At 38.1% G+C, this 20,852-nt stretch overlaps 1 protein-coding gene across 7 annotated transcripts in view; it reads right to left on the bottom strand.

Annotated features, from left to right (window-relative positions):
* The window catches only part of LOC106537560 (uncharacterized), a 97,058-nt gene that overhangs the window by 19,320 nt on the left and 56,886 nt on the right, over nt 1–20,852 (bottom strand). The window contains exon 4 of one of the 7 annotated variants that reach the window (XM_087712840.1): nt 15,828–16,495. The exons of the other annotated variants lie outside the window; for them this stretch is intronic. Within the exon in view, the coding sequence (XP_087568966.1) occupies nt 16,389–16,495 (107 nt within the window). The 3' untranslated portion in view covers nt 15,828–16,388. Of the gene's footprint in view, nt 1–15,827; nt 16,496–20,852 lie in introns of those variants that run through there. 7 annotated transcript variants of the gene reach the window in all.

Here is a 20,852-nt window from a genome sequence, read left to right as displayed (position 1 = left end):
TAACAGGCAGCACTAGATCAGATGGAGAACTGCAACAAACAACAAATATTTTACTAGGGCTCAATTTAAGTCTGCTCTTTCCTATCCCCTTTAGATAAACTTTTACCAAGGTGTGAGTGTGTGTGTGAGAGAGAGAGAGAGAAAGAGAGAAGAAAGGAGAGAGAAAGAGAGAGAAATGGGATGGGTGGATACAGAAATATCACCTAAAAGTGACAAGTTTAAAAAACATTGCTTTGTATTGCTGCCTTTTTATTTATTGCACTTTTTAAAAAATGATAATTTTGAACATGTTATTTATTTCACAATACTTTGGGAGTTTTATCCAGCTTTATCAGTGGAAAACCTAGATTGTTAGAATGTCTCTTGATGGTCAAGTATAGAATTTCCTAACCCATAACAATTTAAATATCCTATTCCGAAGCATGTGTAATATCACATATAATCTATAACACCTGTTTTTTAAAAAATTTGAATGACTGAAATAATCCAAGATTGTTAGTAAAATAACATCAATTCCTACCAATATCTGGCAAGACATAAATGAAAATACTAATAACTTTAACATACATTTCCTACAAGCCACGCCTCTTAAAATGAAGGAAATCCTGATCTACTTTTCTTCTGAGATCGATATATCACTGCTCTCTTCCTGTGGTGACTTCTCTGCCATGCAGCTGTTATAATCATAGGAAGCCTTCCAGGGGGGAAATAAGTTTGCAAACTTAACATGGAATTTTGCTGATCTGGGGATTGAATTTTACTGCTTGCTTATGCTTGATCTTGTTTACTTCAATTATATATTTGCCATCCCAAGTCATTGGGATATGGCAAGTTGTAAATTAATGAGTGGCTTGTGGCTGAGATTTTTAATTACGGTTTTTTATACAGTGACCACGGAGATAAACTAAGACTCTCCTTGAATTCAAAGGTTGCTCATTTAGGTCCTTTGAGCAGATGGACTCTTCATTACATGGTAATTTATCACATCATTTGCAATGCTGTCATGTACTTGATTTGTAGGAAAAGAGTGACCTTAGAGTCATTAATTCCAATAGTAGTACCCTCAGATGCCATGAAAATAGTCCAAATTGGTACAACACACTAGCAATTTTGGGTAATTGCATTTCATATAAATTCTACAATCAAATGGAATCAAGGTGATGTGTCAATGGGTAGTGATGATGCATGGCTGCTCCCTTGCCCTACATTGTAATGCAGTTGTTAAGGTGTAAGACTAAGACAAGTTTTAAGTCCATCTTTTGCCCTGAAAGTTCACTGAGTGACTTTGGGCCAGTACCTATTTTTCAGACCAGACTAGTTCACAGAATTATTCAGAGATGAAGAAGATTTTGCAGAAAGCAATATTTGCGGGCATGTATGTGCGTTTGTGTGTGTATGTGTAGGTGTAAATGATTATAGATATGATAGATAGAAAGATAGATAGATAGATAGATAGATGGATGGATGGATGGATGGATGGATGGATGGATGGATGGATGGATGGATGGATGGATGGATGACAGACAGACAGACAGAGAGAAAGACAGATAGTAAAGGTAAAGGACTCGCTGTGCATTTTACTTTGCTGGTCATTGCCAATTATAGGGGAATGTGGTCATATCCATTTCAAGGCCATTGAGCCAGGATTGTCTAAAGATATTTCTGCTATCATCTGGCCTGTATGGTATCAGGAGGACTCATATCTTCCTATTTATGAAAAGTGAAATCCATTTATCCATTTACATTTGTATGCTTTTGAACTCTTAATTAGGGCAAGGACAGGAGCTCACCCTGTCATGTATAATATAAGAAAGAGAGATAACCTGTTTATTAAGTGTTGGTCAGATCCTTCAACAACAAAAACTAGGACTGTGTTGCCTATAATTGTCAAATAGAAACTTTATTGGATTCTACTAAAGAGCTAGAGGGGTGAAATGCTCTGAAGTCTACTACTGGTTCACTTCGCTACTGGTTCGTTTCATGCAGAATTGCATCACAGACACTACTGCGCAGCACTGAAAAAGGAAGATTAAGAAGCCTTTTCTGATTTCCTGCTTTTTAGCAAATATAAATCGTGTGGCCCAGCTGATTGTCACACAACTGATCATCGCAACTACTGGTTCTCTCGAACCAGTAGCATTTTTTTTACTACTGTTTGGGCAAACCGACAGCATTTTTTACTATTGGTTTGGGCAAACCGGCTCAACCGGTAGCATTTCACCCCTGGAGCTAGCTCATCAATTGTTTCTAATAGTTCTTAATACCATGCTTCTATAAATGATATAAGCAGTGCAATATATAAGAATGAGCATAAGAGAAATAGCTGTAACAAATTACTTAAGAAAATGGAAACACATTTGAGTAATAAATAGAATAAATGATCTAGAGCAGTGATCTCAAACCTTTCCGACTTGATGGTCTGGAGGGAGGAGAAGAGGGGTTAATTCTGTGGGAGTGGTAGGTGCATGCAGTCACACATAAAGCTCCATTTGCACAAATTGTGGTTGCACGCACCCGCTGCTTGTGTGAATGGATTTTTGTGCATTCACCCAACACTGATATGGCCCAATTCCAAACAGGCCAAAACCCAGTAGTGGGTCCACAGCCCCCGGGGATCTACAGTTGATTGTAAACCCTGTGTTAAATCATAGTAGGTTTATTTGGCATTGATGCTCATTGTCATTGACTGGAGTTTATAAACCATAGTATATGGTGCAATATGGTGTAAACTACTGTAACACGCTCTACATGGGGCTGCCCCTGAAAAGTGTTCGGAGACTACAATTGGTCCAGAATGCAGCCGCGCGAGCGATACTGGGTGTACCGAGATACACCCATGTTACACCTATCCTCCGCAAGCTGCACTGGCTCCCTATTGGTCCCTGAACGGCTTCAAGGTGCTGGCTATCACCTTTAAAGCCCTACATGGCTTAGGACCTGGATATCTCCATGACCGCCTCCTGCCACATCTGATAAGCGTCTGATAAGATCTCACAGGATGGGCCTTCTCCGGGTGCCGTCGACTACACAATGTCGTCTGGTGGCTCCTTGGGGGAGAGCCTTCTCTGTAGCTGGCCCGGCCCTATGGAACGATCCACCCCCTGAGATACGGACTCTCCCCACTCTCTCGGCCTTCCGAAAGTCTATTAAGACCTGGCTATTCCGGCAGGCCTGGGGCTGCTGATCCTTGATTGAGTTCCAGACCCACTAAGATTGAGTGCATGTTGTGTTCTTTTAACTTCAAGGTTCAAGGTTCAAGGTTCATTTTATTTATATGCCGCCCTATTCCCAGCGGGACTCAGGGCGGCGCACAAATCCAAGAGAGCGGAAGGGAAACACAAGAACTACAACAAAAAAATACAAGGGAATTTAAAACAACCAACAGCCACACAATTCGAGAGGGGAAGGGAACTCATCGACCCCAGGCCTGCCGACACAGCCAGGTTTTAACAGCTTTTCGGAAGGCCTGGAGAGAGGTGAGGGTCCGAATCTCTGCGGGGAGCTCGTTCCAAAGGGCCGGAGCCGCCACAGAGAAGGCCCTCCCCCGGGTAGTAGCCAGATGACATTGGCCAGTAGACGGAACCCAGAGGAGGCCTAATCTGTGTGATCTAATGGGTCTTTGGGAGGTAATTGGCAGGAGGCGGTCTCTCAAGTACCCAGGTCCAATACCATGAAGGGCTTTATAAGTGACGACTAGCACCTTGAAGCGTATCCGGAGGCCAATCGGTAACCAGTGCAGCTCGCGGAGGATAGGTATAACGTGGGTGTACCGAGGTGCACCCACAATCGCTCGCGCGGCTGCATTCTGGACGAGCTGAAGTCTCCGAATGCTCTTCAAGGGCTGCCCCATGTAGAGCGCATTGCAATAGTCCAGTCTTGAGGTCACGAGGGCATGAGTGACTGTTGCGAGTGCCTCCCGGTTCAGGTAGGGACGCAATTGGTACACCAGGCGAACCTGGGCAAATGCCCCTCTGATCACAGCCGACAAATGATGTTCTAAGGTCAGCTGTGGGTCCAACTTGCTTTGTCTTTGTATTTTAATTTTTTTTAGTATTTTTAAATGGTTTTATGTAAGCCGCCCGGAGTCCTTCAGGATTGGATGGCATACAAATTCATTAAATCTTGAATCTTGAATCTAATATGCATGAATCCAGTCATAATTTAATCACTGAATAGGAATTAAGCAAACTAAAAGATGGAATCATTTTAAATCAGGTTATAATCCAATATGACAAGTTATTCATCCTAGTAACTTTTAATGATTTGAAAGATTGCGCTTCCACCAATAAAAAGGCCCAGATTGGTTTCTTGGTGGGGGGAGGTTGGAAGTATATTTTTAAGATGGACTTCTAGAAGAGCTGTGGAGAAATAGAGATGATTTTGCAAAAGCAGAGATGATGATCATGGCAAAGACCAAGGAATTAGATGTGTAAACAGGTTCCTTGAAATATAGCTAGATAAGGAGGGATAAAAGATCACTCAGCTGTGCTTTAGATAACTGCTCCTTATGAGGAGATTGTAATACATCAGTTTTATGTGAGTTTGAACACCAGAAGATGGCAGGATCATTTTTACTGGACAACAGCTTAAGTTTGAGGCATGAGAGTTGAGGGAAGAGTGAACTCCTGTCCTCTCCCTAGCTACTGCCAACCTAGTTTCTATGGATAAACTATTCTAAATATAGTATTTAAGGAATGATAACTATGACAAATTTTATCTGACAAGGCAGAAAAAACACCTAAAAAATTAACTACAGGTGACAAGCTAAGAGAATGATTTGGATATAGAAAATAAATAAAAAGTTTTAAAAATTAAAAGAGGAAAATGATAGAAGAGGAACATGAAATAATTACTTGAAAATGGTTTCTTATTGGATCTTCTTATTAGATCTACCAAACAGGCTTCTTAAAACCTTGAAAAAAAATCTGTACAATGGGATAAAAAAAGAATTAAAGAGAAATCAAACCTTACCATAATCTTTGATTGAATTAAAGATTAAGACTTTTAGAAATATAAGGAAGGAATATAATGTTTATTTGATCAAGATTAGATAAATAGCCATAGAACTGGTGGTGGTGATAGTGATAGCAAGAGAGACAGAGAATGCGAACTTCCAGGAACTTTTATGGATTTTTTTTGAAACCAGAATTGAAAACATGATATTAAGTGCAGTGGTTACAATATGCAGTATTGCAGGAGTTCGATCCTGATGGGCTCAGGGTTGTTTCAGCCTTCCAGCCTTCCAAGGCTGGTAAAATGAGTGCCCAGATTGTTGAGGGCAATGTGCTGATGTTCTAAACTGCACACAGAGTGCTTCAAAGCACTCTGAGATGGTTTGTGTGTGTGTGTGCCTGTGTGTATGTGTACTATTGCTACTGTTATGTTTTATGGATTTGCTTACAGATAAAAATGGAATTTGGGATAAAAGATATCTGGTTGTAATCTTATAAAGAATGATGACGTATCACACTTGTTAATACTTGTAATGAATGATGGAAGTCTATCAGGGACGTGCAGTCAGGGGAGGCGGGGCCTCACCAGTGTCATGAGGAAAACAAAATTAAATTAAAAGGAAAAAGGCTAAGGTAGTTAGAATGACTCTGCTTAGTGCTAACTGCAGGGGGAGGCGAGAGAACTACGGGCTCTTTGCATAAGGAATTTTTCGCCTTTTAACCCTTGCTAAAAGTTAAGCAAGGGTTAAAAGGTGAAAAATTCCTTATGCAAAGGAGGCATGTGGTTCTCTGCCTCCTGGTCTGGGAGCAGCAGGTCTTGCCTAAGTTGCCTTTTTTTTTTTACATTTTCATCATGGCGGACAAGAGGAGAATTGAAATGATCCTCCGACACAGCTGGAAAAGGTGGGTCTGAGGGAGGGGGCAGGTGGGAGGGATTCAAAATTCCAATCATCCATCCCCTATAATATGCAGCTATAAAGTGATATTTGATGTTTGATCATGTATATAAGTGTAGTAATATGGGACATCATTTTGAAATGGTCAGTTTCCTATAAAAAATTATAGTTATTCTTGAACACTTCTCAAAATTCACTGCAACATTTATGTATTATTTGGTTCACCAGTTGAAACAGAAATAGTTCCCTGAAGAATATTTAAAGTGGTAAAAAGAAGCTGACTTTTTCAAATGAGGAGCCCGGATGAGGCTGGAGCAAGAGCCATGGAGGCGAAAGGTGAAGAGGGGTGGGGGGTGTTCCAAGAGGCCCCCTTCCCTTTTTGCACTCCGCAAGCCAGGCCCACAGTGGCACGAGACTCAGCTCCACTTCTATCACCCCCCCTCCGCTCCAGAGAAGCCGGCTGCGGGCAAGTCTCCGCAGCCCCGGTTCCATCCCCAAGCAGCCACAGGAGGAAACGGGCCAGCCCTGCTTCCCTCCCTGGACTTTCCAGGAGCGGAGGATCCGCATTCCGCTCCCGCTTCCAAGCCCCAAGTGGCCAGCCTTTCGCCTCTGCGGCTCTCGCTCCAGCCTCGTCTGGGCTCCTCCTCAGCAGGCCTGCCGGAGCTGTGGAAGAAAGTGGTGGGAGCCAAGGCTGGGCTTGGAAGGGGGAGCGGAATGCGGGTCCTCCACTCACGGAAATTCCAGGGAGGGAAGCGGGGCTGGCCCGGTTCCTCCCGTGGCTGCTTGGGGACGGACATAGCTGCGGGATGCGGGACGTCTCTATTTCGGACATAGCTGCTGGGAGGGGAGCCGTTTTCTTTCTTTTTGCCTCAGCAGCCATAAGCTTCACCGTATGTCACTGAAGTCTATATATATAGACTTCCATCATTTAATATTTTCCATCATATAAAATATTCAGAGTATAGATACTGAATATGATCTGTTCTTCCACCCTCCAGAACCAGTAGGAGCTTCTATGCAGAATTGTGGTGAAAAATTCATTATTTATAAGCCATGTATGCTACCCACCAGCCCTGCTTTGTGGCTTCCACAATTTCATGATAGAAACAGGACATTAATTTTAATTAGTATCGTTGTTCATGTATATTTTTATATATTTTATATATTTTTAAAGGTATGACTCAGAACAACAATGTTCCTTCTAAACTGCGCGGTTGCGCGGCTGCGCACATGGCAACAAAACACTGTGCGGCAGTTTCCAACTGAGAGAGAGTGAGTTAGTTAGTTGGTGGGCAGACTTAGCACTTTGTTAAGTTTCTTTCTCTATGTGTTATGTATATGTACATGTCTCCATGGGTGCAATTGTGCAAGCATTTTTTTCCTCTTTAAAAGAACACAGGTCTGTGATTAAAAAGCTATTTGATTATTTTCATCTAATTTCCAGGTATTTTGGTGTGCTGAAAACAAATAAAATATTGAAAAAACTCCTAGACGTCATGATTTGCCACAACATGCAAAATTGTCTTCCAATTTATCATTGTTTAAAAAAAGTTGGTATTTTTTTATATTATGGGTTTTTAACCAAATTTAAAGTCCAAATTACTATTAATTAATTCACATAAGTGCATTTAAGATATAAACTGCCAAAAAAACCCTTAAAGGGTTTGTCCAAGTTATGTAAAAAAAAATATAGCACTGTAAATCTGATGGTCAGCAATATATACATAAGCTAAGCAAATTTTAAGTCTGTGCTTCTAATGGTAGAAGGGGTTAATCTTTTCTGAAGAATCCAGTGGGAGGGAGACACAGGGCAGATAGCAGCATCTCCGGTCAGTGTAGGGGGCGTGGCCAGCACTGTGACATCTCATGTACAGATACAGAGCTGCTTTCTCCTGCACGCCACACTTGTGCATGAATCATCATCAGGTTCTTTGTTCTAGGCTGTTTACACTTTTCAATCACAATTCATGTTAGCTCATCATTCTTTAAATGTTATGTTATGGCTCCGCGAAAGTGTATTAATTTGCCAGATAGTTTTTGTTTCATCTGTGGTGAATATACAGTGTTGAAGCAACAGCAGAATATTACAGAATTTGTGAAAAAAGTATACTTTGCATACTTTGGACTAAAAATTGGAGATCAAGATAAAGTTTGGGCGCCTCATAAAGTGTGCAAACGATGTGTTGAGGACCTCCGAAACTAGTTCAAGAGTAAGAAAAAATGTTATGGTATGGCGAGAGCAAAAGAACCATAGTGATGACTGTTACTTTTGTTCATGCGATGTGAAAGGGTTTAATTCCAAATGGAAGCATTCCATTTCATACCCCAATCTTCACTCAGCAATTCGTCCCATCCCCCATGGCACAAATATACCAGTACCCAAGCCCCCTGCTACCTTGGAAGAGATACCTAGCTCCGATGAAGGTGAAGTCATACCTGAACCATATGACGAATCAAGTTCTGACTTTGAAGATGATACAAGACCAAAATTGTTTTCTCAGGAGGAGATGAATGATTTGGTAAGAGACTTGAATCTTCCCAAAGATGCCGCTGAGTTACTCAGATCAAGGCTTAAAAGCAGGAATTTATTGTTGCCAGGAGTGTCATCTTCATGGTTCAGACATCGTGAAAAGGAGTTTGTTCCTTACTTCGCCCAGGAAGACAAGTTGGTTTATTGCATCGATGTTGAAGGTCTGATGGGTCAATTTAAAATCCAATATGATTCAGAGCAAAGGCGTCTTTTTATAGATTCTTCAAAAAGAAGTCTCAAAACAGTCTTACTCCACAACGTTTTTTACGCTTCCATATCTGTAGGTTATTCCATATACTTGAAGGAAACCTACGAGAACTTGGAATTGGTTCTTCGTAAACTTAAATATGAAGACCATGGTTGGCAAGTGTGTGGGGACTTGAAGGTCTTATGCATGCTGCTCGGGCAACAAGCTGGGTATACCAAAAACCCTTGTTTTCTGTGTCCATGGGACAGTTGAGACCGATCACTGGACCAAGAAGAATTGACAGCTGAAGGTGCTAACAGTCAGTGAAAAAATGTCCTCCGAGAAACTTTGGTACCTTCCCATAAAATTCTTCTACCACCTTTTCACATAAAATTGGGATTAATGAAGCAATTCGTAAAATCACTTCCAACTCTTTTATCACTTTCTCTCTACTGCCCAACCTGTCCCCATACTTATCTTCGACTGATCATGTTTGCAATAATTTACCTTCTTTTCCAAATAGGCGCAGTTCTTTTACCAGATCCCTCGCTCACTCAAACACACACACACACACACACACACACACAACCATTTTTCTCCATTCCAATTCGGATCCTATAAATCAATTGCTCTGAGAACAATTGTGAAAAAAATTCAGGTGCTCAGGCATGAAAATGTGCTGCTCAAACACTATACTTTTCAGCACACACTGAAAAAATATTAGAGGGAACATTGCAGAATAAATGTATAATATCTATTTTTTCTTAATGAAAAAAATGGAAAAACATATCCCACCATAATTAGAAAAGAGCCCAAAATGCAGCTCTTCCAAGCAAAAAGCAAACAAAAAAAAAAACCCTGGGAAAAGAAAACAATGATAAAGCCACTACTGATGTACATCTTTGGTGCAATCTCAAGACATATGGAGCAAGAGGTGAGTTGCTGCCAGTTCGGCCCAGATCCAGGTTCCAGGGTGAACCAGTAGTAGCAGCGGCAGGAGGCTCCGCCCAGCTGCCTAGCTGCAGTGCACGTGGAAGTGTGCCCGAACCAGTAGTAAAGAAATTTAGCAACCCACCACTGATCTGGAGCACCACTAGAACACCATTGACACTGAAAAATAACTATCAGTCAATTGCAAAAGGCAGCTTTATCTGGAACAGCTAACATCCTGCAGCAATATCTTTAATACTATCAAACAGTATCTTTCTAGTCCAGGTCCTTTGGAAGCACTTGATAAGTTGATAAAATGATAAATCCAGTAAAACCATCTGTGACTGTGAGGCAAACCATAATGATAATAAAACAAATTGAAAAAATACATATCTCCTACATGCAAAGATGATTTCCTGTCTCTGCATTAGAGATAGTAACTGCCTTTTCAAGCATAAGTGATATTATCAAATTAATTACTGAAATCTCAGTAAAATATAAGGAAAGCAATTGACACATTATGGTGTGTGTGTGTGTGTGTGTGTGTGTGTGTGTGTGTGTGTGTGTGTGTGTAGGGTGAATATTAATTGGCCTTATGGGAAAATGCCACCATCTGATTTCTACTGCCAAAAGAATGGATGAAGTATACCTCAAAGATGGCATGCAGATTATAAGACTAATGTAGTCATGCAGATTGCTAAAATATCAAGGCAAAACAGCACAGAAGGCAAGGAATATGCATACGAAGCTTGCCAGTATTCCTCAATGGCTTTATTACAGACTGAATAGGTGTAATTTTAAGTGTGGATGCCAGTAGGAACTGTGAAGTTTTCTCATATTCTATATAGCCATTATAAAAACACTTCTGTTAAAAATATCGTTATACTGATCCCACTTAGTGGTATGTATCTACTTACCTACCTACCTACTTTGGCTGCCCAACTTCAGGAGAACAGGAGATAAAACTAACAAAAACATAAGAATTACTAAAAACTTAAATTAGGCAGAAAGTCCAGACTAATGTAAGACAGCAAAATCAATAAAACAAAACAGGGGCCAATTGAACAAATAATAAACATCAGCCATGGGACAGAAGCCAGCTTTTCAAAACTTTCAGGAATTCTAGGAATAAGCAAGACATCTCTTGAATGGGGAGATGATTCTCCAGAGGCTGAGGAGAATAATATAGAAAGCACAATTCCTATGTGTCCACTTTAATGGAAGGAACTAGAGAACATCCACTTTGCTGGAAGGTACTGGTTTGATAGAAACATTGGAGAGAAGTCCAGTCCCTATGCCATACAGGACTTTATAGGTAATAACCAGCACCTTGAATTGCACCCAGAAACTGATTGGTGGCTAGTGCAGCTCATGTAATGGTGGAAACATAAGGGGACATCAAGAAATGCCCATTACTGCTTGCACTGCTGCATTTTGAATCAGCGGTAGCTTCCAGATGGTCTTTAAGGATAGCCCATATAGAATTCATTGCAATAATCTAATCACAGCACCAATCACTCAGTCTTTTAATCCCAAAAGATAAAGGGTGGCAACAAAACAGATTTCTGTTTATTGCTTTTGTTTTCCTAGAGGTAAATTCTTTATTTGAATATTACATCTGGTCATTACAAAATGAAACTAAAGGACTGCATCTGCCCTGCTTCCAATTTATGGCATAGTATGATTAAATTAATGATAATGTTTCTATTATTTTGACCTTATTTAAATAATGGGGTTCTGTGGATTTTTCTCACAATCCTGTCAAGGTGCTTTCTTGTCAGCTTTGAGTTAGAAGGAAAAAACATAGACATTAACTGCACTCCTCCCAAAGCCTATCTTTACCAATTGTTGCATTCTCCCACTACACTGACCAGTCAGCACACTAGCCCCCAATTGCATTGCTGAATCTGAGTGAGTAGGGGGGAGAGGGGAAATTGAAATCCACAGTTTATTTATCTTTTTAGACTTATTTTTTATTATTTATTGCCATTTTTTTGCCAGAGAACTTCCCACAACTGTCATCTGAAACTCAACAAGATTGAGGTCCTTCAGTTCAATCTGGGACAGAAATGAAATAATATATAAAATGTAGGACATGGTTCAAGTTGGTTGATTTGATAACAACAACAACAAAACCCTTAAAAATTGTTTGCCCCTTAAAATACTCTGGATAACTCACATGGTAGCTGTATACTAGAAAATTACAGAGTAGAGAATGTGTGATTTATACCTTAAAGTGGAATTGAAATTGGGAAAGAGAAGGGGGTTCTTGCATGCCCATAAATGATTTGAATTTCAAATCAGTTCTTCCAATCACTCAGGCAACTTTTTTGAAGGGAAAAAGTTGTTTTATAGGGCACATACTCTATTTGTCTGATGTAGTCTTAGAATACAATATCCTAACCCCTTCAATGGCTGGCTGAACAGAATCAGAATAGTCCAGGAATACAGTTTTATTGATATACCCCTGCAAAAAGCTCTGTAGAGGTATTGCCAGGGATACTTTTTATTTATTTATTATTAAATTTACATGCTGCCTACCTCACTATCAAATTACTCTGAGTGGCTTACACCATTATAAAAGCAGTAACATAAAATATTAAAAGAGCATTAACAGTTAACAAAAACTGGGCAAAATAGAAACCAATACATAAATGGGGTGGAAGTGGCATCTCAGTCTACTAACACCCCCCTTCCCCATGGTATTCCAAATCAGTAAGCAAAGTCAACTTTTTAGTTAGTTCTACTGTTGATATTCATGAAAAGGAGCATTTAAGTAAAGGCTGCAATGGGTCAAGAGGCCCCTTGCCATCAGTCATGGCCAGTCAGCCTTGTGGGTGATTTGCAGTGTGTTCTCAAAATTATCATTCTATTATAATTTAATGTAAGAAATGTATACAGAGACTAATTATATTAACATGTTCAACTAACTTCAATTGAATTGAATTGAACTTAGAAGTTGTTCAACCCCACCTACTTTTGGAAGTGTGCTGCTCTGCAAATTATTCTTAATACACAAACAGTCTTTATTTTCCCAGAAATAAACTAATAGCAATGAAGATCCACTTAGGAAAAAACATGAAAAAGCACCCCTTCTTCCCTTCCTGTATTAGAAAGAATTGACAAACTTGGAATATAGCAGATCTTGTCTTTTGATATCTTATGACTTATCAATGTCTATATGTTTTCTTAATGGCATCATTTGGTTGGCACAAATTAAGTGGGCATTTTCTATCTATTGCTGCATGATCACATTTATAAAACGAAATGCTGTTATAGTTCTTCAACCACTTAACTGTTAAAAGGACAAGAAACCTGTCAGTAAGGAAAAGGGTGACAGCAACGTTGTTGATAAATGGGATCATACCTGCAGGAAAATTCCTCACTAGACCTCTATAGATTTAGCAGTCAGGGAAAGCTTTAATGGTTGCAAACGGGCTCTTGAGAAATCATACATCCAATATTAATATCAGTCAAAAACAAAGTGCAGCTGAGGACAGTTTAAAAACTATGGTAAGGAAGTATCTGTCTGGTTTGAAACCACACATAATATTACTTTTTGTGAAGTATATTTACAATGTCTAATCCTAAAGCTCATGAGTAGGCAGGGACAAAATTGAAAATCAGCATATATTTAAAACAGTTGCTGGATCAGATAAACAATATCCATCTCTTCCCTAGGAAACCTGAGGTTATTTATCAGTTGCTATTACAACAGGAATTCCCCAAAGGAGTTTAATAGTTTAGCCAGACTCTAATACTAATTGTCCCAGGTTCATAACTTACTCATTCTATTGAATCCCTACAGATAATTCTATTACTTTCCATATATGAATGTCTGATTCTGGCTTCCATTCAATTGTTAATTTATATCCTTAACCCTTCTTGATAAACACTCTTGTTTGAATATGTCCTTTAACATATCTCTAAACAACTTTTGATTGCCTAAAATGACTCTGAACTGCTAAAAATGGATCCAGGGTGCAGTGTGCAAGACTAAGCTACAAACTTGGTGGATCTATATCATCCCTGAAGGAGGGGCCAAGATTTATCCAGTCAGAGAAGCTGTAATTAGTAGGGCTTAGAAACTGCTTGAGGATAGAGTTTGCTATCCAGGTTTGACTGTAATTACAGGGGAGATTTCATATGATATAGGCTAGTCAAATAAATGGATATTAAGGCATATTTGAAGGATTCATTTAAATAATCTGACTAAGAAAAACAAAGCAATTGTGCATTATTGTGATGGTATGTGGGAATGACCTTGAAGGCAGGAAGACGACCTGTTGCCAAGGCTGCAGGTCTTCCTCCTTTTTCCCAAGCTCATTCCCACATACCATCACCATACCATCATAATTATGCTTCTAAGTAGATTTAAGATTACTGTTTTAGTAAAATGTGAGATTTAATAATACGAATGTTCAGCCTTAAAAGAATATTTTAAGACCATAACTCAGATGAAATAAATATTTCAATAAACTCCATGCATGAGAATAGAAAATTCTTGATTTTTTTATCCACCAGTTCATTAATTAGTCAAAAACATATTTATATTGATATCAGATGTGCAGCAAATGTAAGTTTAGAAATAAGTGTTTTTTTCCAATATTTACACTTAAACAATTAAAAAGTTATTGGATTAAAAATAACAAGATTTAACACCATCATTTTTTTTTGCAAATCTGGTGTAAAGATGCATAGTTCATGCACATACATTTAATCAATATTTTCATTGTTATAGTTTGATGGCTGCATCTATGTAACTAGTTTTGTAATGCTATCTGGCATTTAATCTGCTGAATTTTAAAATTATAACAGCAGAACTTAATGTGCAGTAAATTGATATTTGTCTTAATATCTTATTAATGTAATTTAAAAAACTGAAAAAATACAATTCAGTTTATTGACTTATATTATAATTGGGTTGCAATTACTATGTCTATGTGTGTAATGTCACAGCAAAAAATTGATACATTTCTACATAATTTTAACGTGTTTTTGAATCATGTAGTGCATGCACAATTTGTTCTATTCTATAAACTTATTTTACAATTTTAAAACAAAGCAAAACAGAAATAGATAAAATGTGCATACAGCTTGTTCGACTGGTTAGGCCTAAGTTTGAACCATGTTGATTATGAATTACAGATAATACAAAAAAATAAATATATGGCCAAGTCTCAGGCTTCGGCCCAAAAATGACACAGTGAAGCCTAATTAAGACCAGTTCTTTATTTGATTACCTCTAATAGACAGAATCTTGCTATACTACATTAAAGCTATAATCTTCTAATTTAATAGATATGTCCTGGTAGGTTCTAGGCTGTGGCTTCTCAAAACCTCTTCTCTGTCCTCAGTTCAGTACCAGACTGTGAAGAAGATATCTGCGTCTCTTCTCCAGGTGCAACTCTTAATTTTAATTTTGAGTTAAAAAAAAAAAAAACTATTGCTGAATTTTTCTGCTCTCTCAGAAATCATGGGATCTTAAGGAAATCTTGTTCCAAACAGTAAAGCAACTCTATGGTTCATTTAATTATCATGTGACTTACATAAGTCTTTACACAAGCAACCGTCACTGAATGCAAGTAAACCTGTTCCTCTATGGATCCGCTTTATAACATGATGCTGGATAGCTTGTCAGTGAGCTGTTTAAACAGAGCTGTCTAAGAAGGTAAAATCCTAGGAAGGTTTAGGAAGGAAGTGCCAGGATAGGATTCTGAGGTCATCTAAAGCTCATCTGAAGATACAAAGGTGAATCTGCTCTCCAGATAGAATGACTGAACACCTGGCAGTCTGCCAAAGTATTTGCTATGCAAACATAAAAATAGATTAGGGATTGTTTAGCTAGCAGGAATGAACAGAATGGAGATCTTTCTATTTATATTTTAAGAAATTTCTCAAACTGTGATTGTGTTTTCATATACTACCATTAACAGGTTGAATGGTAGTATGTGCAAAGGTAATCATAGTTTCTCTTATCCATCCTGTTAGTTTTTGTAATATCAATTATAATATTTTCCATCTTATTTTAAAATACCTTTCACCTCAAGCTAGTACAGCCCAAGAAATGTCCATATTTCATGACTTGGCAAGGAATAGAGAGGGCTGCCTTTTTCTCCATTTCATCTGGATACTTTGGGGACTTTTGGAGAAAACTTGTATAATCCCACTAGAACTCATAGCAATGCAAGATTAGTATTGTAATAGCCTCGTAAGTCCTCGGACTTACGAATGACAGCTCGGCAGCAGCCAGGCTCGCAGGCGCGTCTGATTGGCTAAGGCGCGCCTGGCTGCTGCCGAGCTGTCATTCGTAAGTCCGAGGACTTACGAGGCTATTACAAGTATATTTATTTTTGACACAAATGTACAATTATAAAAATAATGCCTGCATTTATTTTGTTGTATTTAATTCCATTCTTCTTTTAGAAAGTTTACTGGCTTGGTAATTGGGACTAAGCAGAAATATGGCACCAAAAAAAGGCACAATACATATTAACAGAAGCTAATCAAAGCATTTTGTCATCTGGGACCAACCCCCCCACCCAACCTTTCAGCTAAAGAGGCATAGTTATTGCATCTCATCAAAATAAATGACAAATATAATTTGCTTTTGTTTTCTCTACTGGCCATCTCTATAAGAGCTACATGGGCCTAAGCATAAAAAAATACAATTGTGCCTGATTTTGCTTAGCACAGTGGTTAAAATTTTTGATTTTTGTACCTTAAATAAAGTAACGTCCCAAAGTAAGTACAAAAGAGTTGGTAAGCATATGAAAACTTAAAATCAAACTGATAAAAATTCACTGTTTAGCAGAAACAAAGTCCATTCAGATCATGTAAGTTGGTCAGCAAAATTGAGCTTGGCTTTGCAAAATCTTCTATATATCATCCAGTTAAAACAGCCAAATTGAGATGATGCCAAGTTTCCTTGATGAAACATTAGACTTTATGAGTAAATGATCCAATTCTGTAAACAGCCAATGTTGTCTTCCCGATGTAGCTAGATATAATATATAAATAAGTAATCAATATATAGCAAATAGTGATTCTAAGAGGAATGTCAAAATGCAAAATACATGACTATATCATATTCATAATTGCCATAGGGTGATTCATTTACGTGCTCCATATTCAACTGTTCTGCTTTGTTATCAGTCCCTGATGGGCATCAAATAGAATTGTTCGTGCATGTTGGGTCCAAATGATAGCAGAAATATGTGACTGGGATTATGTCAAATTCCACACATTTGCTACTCGTGATCTGAATGATCCTCCCTTCTGATTGGAATGTTATATTTCAGCAGTCATTTTGAAGTCCCACTTTTTATATAGAAGGGAGGGTTCCAATCCTGAGCTGGATCTAGAGTGAGCTTTTGACTGAGGATCACTGTTATTGTTGCAGAAGTCCACACAAATTAAAACTGAAAGTATCAGGCAAGTCTTAAAGTACTGATATGAAAATGTGGTAAATTTTATTGATAAATCATTCTTCTGACTGAGAGGAGATATAATGTAGCAGATCATCACTCAGATGTGGTGCTGAGTAGCAAGGCAGCTAAACAAGTGTATATCCTGGGTGTATTATAATTCATTTATTATATTAATTCAAGAGTGGGGTACTTAAATGAACACCATTTCCCACAGTTAACGAACTGGTGAATATTTATATTGCTTTATGCAAAAGACATGGTAATCCTTTTGAAAATCTCAGATTACAAAGCCTTGAAGATACTACTTTTGGATTGCAAATCAATTATGAGAAAACTAAAACCATGTGCTTTATTAAAAAAAAATGCTGCCCCTGCACTTGCCCAAAACATGCCTAACAAATATGTTGCTTTTCATATTTTGGATCTGTGCTACAATACTGACAGGTAAATGTTCAAATGACAGTGAACTCTCTTCTTTCTTTTTGTCTCATTAGAGTTGTGAATTCTAGTCCAAACACTTGCAACTATTTGAGGCCAAATTATTTGCCTATTTTGTATATGGGGATTTGCCCATCTTTTATATGGGGATCCAGAGTCAATTGCACCAAACTAAACAAATGAAAATATTCCCTTATAACACAAGACTGGCTAATTTTTTTCAATTTCTTATCTTGTTTAGTCTAACCCAAGTAGAAAAAATAAATTGGAAAAATTCAGAATTTTGAGTTTTCATCACAGTCATTGCTGATACGACCAAGAACTATGACAGCTTTTAGAAAAAGAAACCTTATGTAGAATAGCATTGTGGAAAGCCACCCCTCTCTTAGAAAATGAAATACTTTAAAGAATATTTAAAAAGGCAAAATATTATATTTGCCTAAATGAGAAATGGAGAAACGTGTTTTTTTAGAGGCAGGAAGCAGACTCAGTCTTTCTTAATAGCCCGCAGCAGATATTTTGTGTTCATTAAGTTAGATTGAGCCACCTTATTCAGAAACCAGCCCCAGTCTTCCTGCCCCCAAGCAGAAACTGAGAAGGCCACTTTTTTAGAAATGCAGATTTGATAATCCATTCAAGACAAGATATTTTGAAACAAAGGCAGAATGGTAGGATTAGAAGTGGACCAGAGCAGAGTCTAAAGCCCCTTCATTGCACCACCCCAGATCAGTCCAAACGTCAACAAAATTAGCTCACAGAAGCTCCTAGGATTGAATTTCCTCTTTTGCCTATACCGCCAGCTATGACCCCTACATAACCCCTTCATGACCCCATAAGAATCTGACAACAGCCAATAGAATATTAGATGACATGTTCTTCCACTGGTACAGGAAGCTCAAATACAAAGTCCAAAGAAGGTATAACCCCCCCCCCCATCAACTCTATTTTGTCAGCTGCACCAGAACCATAAATGCTGGTGGTTCTGTTCATCATTAAATTATCTTTCCAATCAGCCTCCATGTTTCCAGTATCTTTCTCCCAGCTTGGAACTGAACCAAATGGATATTTCTTCCAACAGATATGACTAATGCTGTTTGGAATACTATTGGCACATAATAAGATATCTTTCAAACCAGATCACCAGTTTATACTGTCTGAAACTACATTTTTCTGCTGTTATATTTTACCATTAACTTTACAGGAGAGCAGGTTTCAAAAGTTCACTTCCCCCTCCACTCCCCCACCCCAAATAGATTTGTTTCTGTCTGTCTGGGAACACTGAATTACTATAAGTTCTATAGAGATGGATTTCTGGAGAAGAATGGTGGATGGTTGGCAGCATTGCAAAAAGCAGAACTGACAATCACAATGGAAGGAAGAGCCAGCAACTAGATCAGCTCTTCAATAATTCCTTTCCGGAAAAGGAGGATATCACCCATAAGTAGTCCAGCAACAGATTTCCAATATAATCTTTAGAGCTGAGCTAATCATTTTGCAAAAAATGTGGTCAGTACCTTTAAAAGAACCATAAATTTGCATACTTCTTTTTCTAATCACTTTTAGAAATTTTAACAACTTTTCAGCTATTAGGAATCTTTGTATGGACATGTTTTATAACACTGGGTAAGTTTTCTTCAATCTTTAATGAAATAATATTTAAATCCAAATTTAAGAACTTATTTTTCTTTATTGACCGGCAAATAACCAGACTCAGACTCAACTTATGATTAGAGAATGAAGCAACATATTTTAACATTGAACATTTTGGATTTTTTAAAACAATGGACCAGTTTGTGCAGTACATCTCATGCACTCCCTCCCTTCTTTGCACATTCTCTCATACTTTCCCAACATGAACCAATGTTTGCATCCCTTCACATGCTCCCCAATCTATGCTGCATTTCTTATGCACCCTCTTGCACCACTGAGCATCCTTGCACATCCTCCCCTCCCCCCCACCATGCCATACCCCAACCCTTCTCCCTCCTTTCCTTCCCTGGGACTTGAAACTTTTTGCAGCTTATCCACTGGTTTTGATTATGGGAAGTTGACAGCAAGTTGCCCTATTTAATGACCATGCAATTTACTTCAACAATAGCAACTGGCAATGTGGGGATTGCTGTCCCTAAGCAACACAGTAGCATTTTCCGAGTGCCCTGCTTAGTAATGAAAATTCTGGTGCCAATTGCCATTGTAAGTTGAGGGCTGCCTGTATGTTATTAGCCTGAGGAGGTTTTGATTCATAAAAAGTTTATTCAAATTACTGCAATTTTTGATTACACTATTTTTTTGGCATTGCAACAGTTACCATAAATTTTCAGAAAATGCATGGAGCAATTAAACTGTTCTAATAAATACCTGTTTGCTCAGAACTCTCCTCACACCCACTCATTTATTCTTTTTCTTGAATAATTTATTCAGTTTCTTCACATTAAAGACTTAAGAAAAGACCAATAAAATTATTTAAACTGAAATTGGCCCCTCAAATGTTTCTATCCTAAACATTTCCCACATTTAATTAGAAAGACTTAGCTGTACTGTACATTTAATTTAGAACTATTAACATAACACAACTGAAACAAGAATTCTCAGGAATAATCAGAGAAAGAATTCTGGGTGCTGAAATGAAAGGTGCCCAGGTTAGTAATATTATGTATTATACAACAAAACAACAATACAAAGATACCCAACTAAGGTTTCTAACATGTTCTCCATACTTTTCAGCCATATATCGCCAAGACTCAACTAGTTAAGAATTATGCAACTAGCGCTCCAATACATTTGGAGGGACCAATAATAGAGAATACTGATGTAGAGTGATAAAACTATAAAATAAAAAATATTGGGATGAAGGAGCTAGAAGTAATTTTGAAGCAGACCTATTGAAACAGCTTATGGCAATGTAATGTAATTGAAGAAATATATCAGTATTACAAGAATCGGTTCCACATACCTTTAGAGGAAGATCTTAAAACCAATTGTTCCGAACATGGAACAATACAATAGATTGGAAAGCTTATAAAATATTATCAGGACACCTCCATATTATAATCTTAAGCTATTCCTATCCTGTCATCTCCTTATGTTTTTGGTTTTTTTACTCTTTAGTAGCTTAAGAAAATTCTATCTGCATTGAAATGTTCTGGAAGCAATTGGCCACATGTTCAGACTGAACTTCTGGCTACTAGAGCTTCCATTAGACAATTGCATTGCTATATCACTATTTCACTTCCCAGCTTTCTGCGGATAGGTTTTACTGGATATTTGGTTTGGTTTTCTGATCTTGGCTTTGGTTACTGCAAATACTATGGCATTAAAGTACTGTATTTTTCGGACTATAAGACACAAGCTAGCTTTAGAAGAGGAAAACAAGAAAAAAAATCTGCTTCTGCATAAATCTGGTATTTATCTGCCTAATGCCATTGCAGAAAACAGCAAATATCCTGGTCAGTTTCATCACATCCTCACAGCCCAGCACATGGCTCATTA

This window comes from Thamnophis sirtalis, unplaced genomic scaffold, assembly GCF_051295495.1.
Source record: "Thamnophis sirtalis isolate CommonGarterSnake01/CBP01778 unplaced genomic scaffold, rThaSir2_p1.2 scaffold_4, whole genome shotgun sequence".
Classification (NCBI taxonomy): Eukaryota; Metazoa; Chordata; class Lepidosauria; order Squamata; family Natricidae; genus Thamnophis; species Thamnophis sirtalis.
This window is presented reverse-complemented; position numbering and strand designations above follow the sequence as displayed.